This window comes from Mesitornis unicolor, unplaced genomic scaffold (assembly GCF_000695765.1).
Source record: "Mesitornis unicolor isolate BGI_N332 unplaced genomic scaffold, ASM69576v1 Scaffold26142, whole genome shotgun sequence".
NCBI lineage: Eukaryota > Metazoa > Chordata > Aves > Mesitornithiformes > Mesitornithidae > Mesitornis > Mesitornis unicolor.
This window is the reverse complement of record NW_010171615.1, coordinates 1,233-4,434: the sequence shown is the minus strand read 5'-3', so window position 1 is coordinate 4,434 and position 3,202 is coordinate 1,233. Positions and strand designations below refer to the sequence as shown.

The 3,202-nt window shown below is 46.7% G+C and overlaps 1 protein-coding gene across 1 annotated transcript; it reads left to right on the top strand.

Annotated features, from left to right (window-relative positions):
• The first annotated feature begins 2,416 nt into the window (after positions 1-2,416).
• Positions 2,417-2,937, top strand: BHLHA15 (basic helix-loop-helix family, member a15). Its single transcript, XM_010180089.1, has one exon. The coding sequence runs from the start codon at positions 2,437-2,439 to the stop codon at positions 2,935-2,937; it is 501 nt and encodes a 166-aa protein (XP_010178391.1). The 5' UTR covers positions 2,417-2,436.
• Positions 2,938-3,202: the final 265 nt, after the last annotated feature.

The following is a 3,202-nucleotide window of genomic DNA, read 5'->3' as shown; positions in this document are numbered from 1 at the left end:
CGGGACGCGGGGCCGCAGCTGCTCAGGGGGGCTGGGGGCCTCCTGACAGCGCTTCCCCGCCTCTGCCCGGGGGCTCCCCTCAGCGCCAGGCTGGTCCGGGTTCCCTCGCGAGCTCTTGGTGACAGACCTTGGCCCAGCTCAGAGGGCAGGCAGGGCCCCTGCTGCTCCCACGACCCTCTAGCTGCTCCTGGCTTCTCGCAGGTCCCTGCTGTGTCACCTCTCGGCCCCTAGGCACCTTCTCCATAGCTGACAGCAGCGGTAAGTCACAGAGGAGGGACAACAACCCTGGTGGAAGGGTGCAGAGGGTGGAAAATTCATTGATAGTTGGCTGCGTGCTCTCCTAGGTTTCTCTTGACCACCCCAGTGTGTTGCTCCTGATCCCCTCTCTATCTCCGTTTCTCCTTGCACACCCATGCCATCTCTCTTGGGGTCACAGCAGCCTGAGTGTAGCTCCATTGAGATGGCTTCTCAGGGTTACAGCAGCACGTAACCGTCTGAAAGCAAACCTTGGCCAGCTGAGCACCCTCTTACCCCAAGTCATCCCATTTATCCTCTGCTAGCCTGCAGTTTTACAGACTGCCTTGCTCCCACAGTTTGGTGAAGCTTGCTTTCTCATGGATTTTCGTCTAGCTTTCTTTGCTGGCTGCCTCCATGAACCTCCTTTGCAAGTCCTGTGTGCTGTTTTCCTTTCAAACAGTAGCTGCTCATTTCTCTGCTCTCCCCAGCAGGACTTTTTGCACTGGAGGGGGGAAGTTGATTGGTATCTTCTGTGCCTGCGTTTACTTCTCTGTACTGCAGTTATGCCTTTTCTGCTAAGCGAGTTAGACTTAAGAGTCCAGGACAAACCCAGTGCTCAGCTTTAGTCCTGTTTTCTTGCTTAAGATATCTGCGTGTCTAGCACTTCTTCTAGGTTCCCACAACACAAGCTAGTCAGTGCTGTCCTTCAGCATTTGTCATTTGGGTGCTGCCCTAACCAAACTGTTTTGTGAATTCCTGTCCTTTCTGGCAAACTTGCCTCCCTGATAATAACAAACCCAGGGATGGCCAGGATGCCCTTGTAGGCAGAGAACTGAGTCACTGTGAGTGCTGAGCAGCTGTAGATGCCTCTAAAAAAATGAGAGAGGAAGTGATACTTATTGCACCACCCCTAGAAACTGCTCTCTACCTGCTCCAGCTAAGGTTGATGTCATCTCTGGGGACAGTCAAGCATTTGTGGCTGGTTTGTTTGTGTTTTTTTCTTTTTTTTTTTTTAATTGGTTCACCAACTCTCTAACTGCTCCTACATAATAACATCAGCATAAAAACATAATTTTTTAAAGACAAAACTTTTCTACAACTACATGGACTGGAAGAAAGTGGAAGGAAGCATCCTGGAAATAGTCTCAGCAACACAGATTGTTGGTGTTAGTGGCAGGGTTGCTGTGAGGCCACTGTCTTCCAGTGTAGTGTTGGCACAGAACCTGGGTGAGGGAAGGTAAAATTTTGGTGCTGTCATCTGCCTTGCTAACATGTGAGGAAGGAACATTGCTGTGTCTTTTTGGCTAACCAGCTCTGCTGCTGTAGAGCAGGGGCAGAAATGGCAATTAAGCCCCACTGCTATTTGGTTGTTGTTGGAAGAGGGAAGTGCTTTTTGTGTGTGTGGTGGGGACTAGTGCAGAATGCAGAAATGCTGTGGGTGAAAACGTGTTGCTGGCAAGGAGTTTCTGAGCCTCTGAGCGTGTTGTCTTTCCCTCTAGTGGACTGCTGGTGCAGTGGAAACCTATTCCTACAAAAAGCAATTACCAGGAGTTTAAGGAGAAATTGCTTTCTGAATAAAGAGCCTGAGGATTCTGTCTAATGCCTCACACAGAAGCCTGCAATGAGGCAGTGTATGGTTTTATTATAACTTGTGGTAACTAGAGCTGGGAGAAAACAGAAGCATGTGAGATGAAAGAAACAGAGGCAATGGGATATCAAACCTAATTGACCACTGTACTGATATTTTTTGAGTTATGGTTCACTCTTCCCACAGGAAGACTGGATCAGCTTAGAGACCTCTTTCTTTTATGTGCAGTGAGAGAAATCTTTCCAGTTCAATGTCTACTTATGAGAAAGTAGAGGTGTGTCTATTTTTCACTTGGCTTCCCATACTTGAGGACACCAATAGGTGATTCACTGCATCTTTGTTTCAATGGTTCCATTCACTTGGCTTCTGCTCCCCCTGCGGCCTCTTCTTTCCAGGTGATATTCTCTAAAAGAGGATTTTCTCCTCTGTTCATCTGCACAGGTCATCTTGACTAATAACATTCACAACTTCTGAAGGGTTTTCCAGTAGTGAACAAGCAAACATACCGGACAAACCTGCACTGGATCATTTGTTCAGCACTGAACTGTGCAACAGTTAAAGATGTGTGTGTCATATTTTTTACAGCACATTGACGCTTAATCTACCAAAACATGAAGACCAAAACCAAAGGAAAGAAGCAAAGGCATACTGCTGACAAAGAAGCATTTTCTGGTGAGTCACCAATGAGTAAAAAAGAACTGGCAAAATGTTTGCGACACAAAGGAAGAAGGGCTGGGGGAAAGGAGGAGAGCAGCAAGATCACTACGGCCAGAGCCAAGCATCCTTGGAGCAGTAAGGACAGGCACTTGAGGAGACTGGAAAGCAACGAGAGGGAGAGGCAGAGGATGCACAAGCTCAACAATGCATTCCAGGCTTTGCGGGAGGTGATCCCTCATGTGAGAGCTGAGAATAAACTTTCCAAAATTGAGACTCTCACACTGGCCAAAAATTACATTAAATCCTTGACCTCCACTATACTTAGTATGTCCAACGGACACTTTCCAGCAGCAGAAGGGATGGGGGGAGCCTGGGGGTCCAAATTGTACCAGCATTATCAACAGCAACATGGGGATGATGGTCATGAGGAACATCTACAGAAATATGCCACATAGGTGTTTTGGCTGAAGCTATGAACCTGTAGTTAGCTACTACTGTCATTCTTTTTCCTTCTTGCGTGATCCTACATGTCAGTACATAGAAGTTTTAAGTGTTTAGTTTTGCCTTCAGCTATGCCCTGTTTTTTCTTAAAGACAAACAGCTAACATTCATGGCTATAGCTTATATGGCACATTGTAAAAATTACCTTTAATTATAAGAATTTTTCAGAGCTTGATGAGTATATGTGTGTTTCATCAAGGTCTGGAAACCTACCTTATA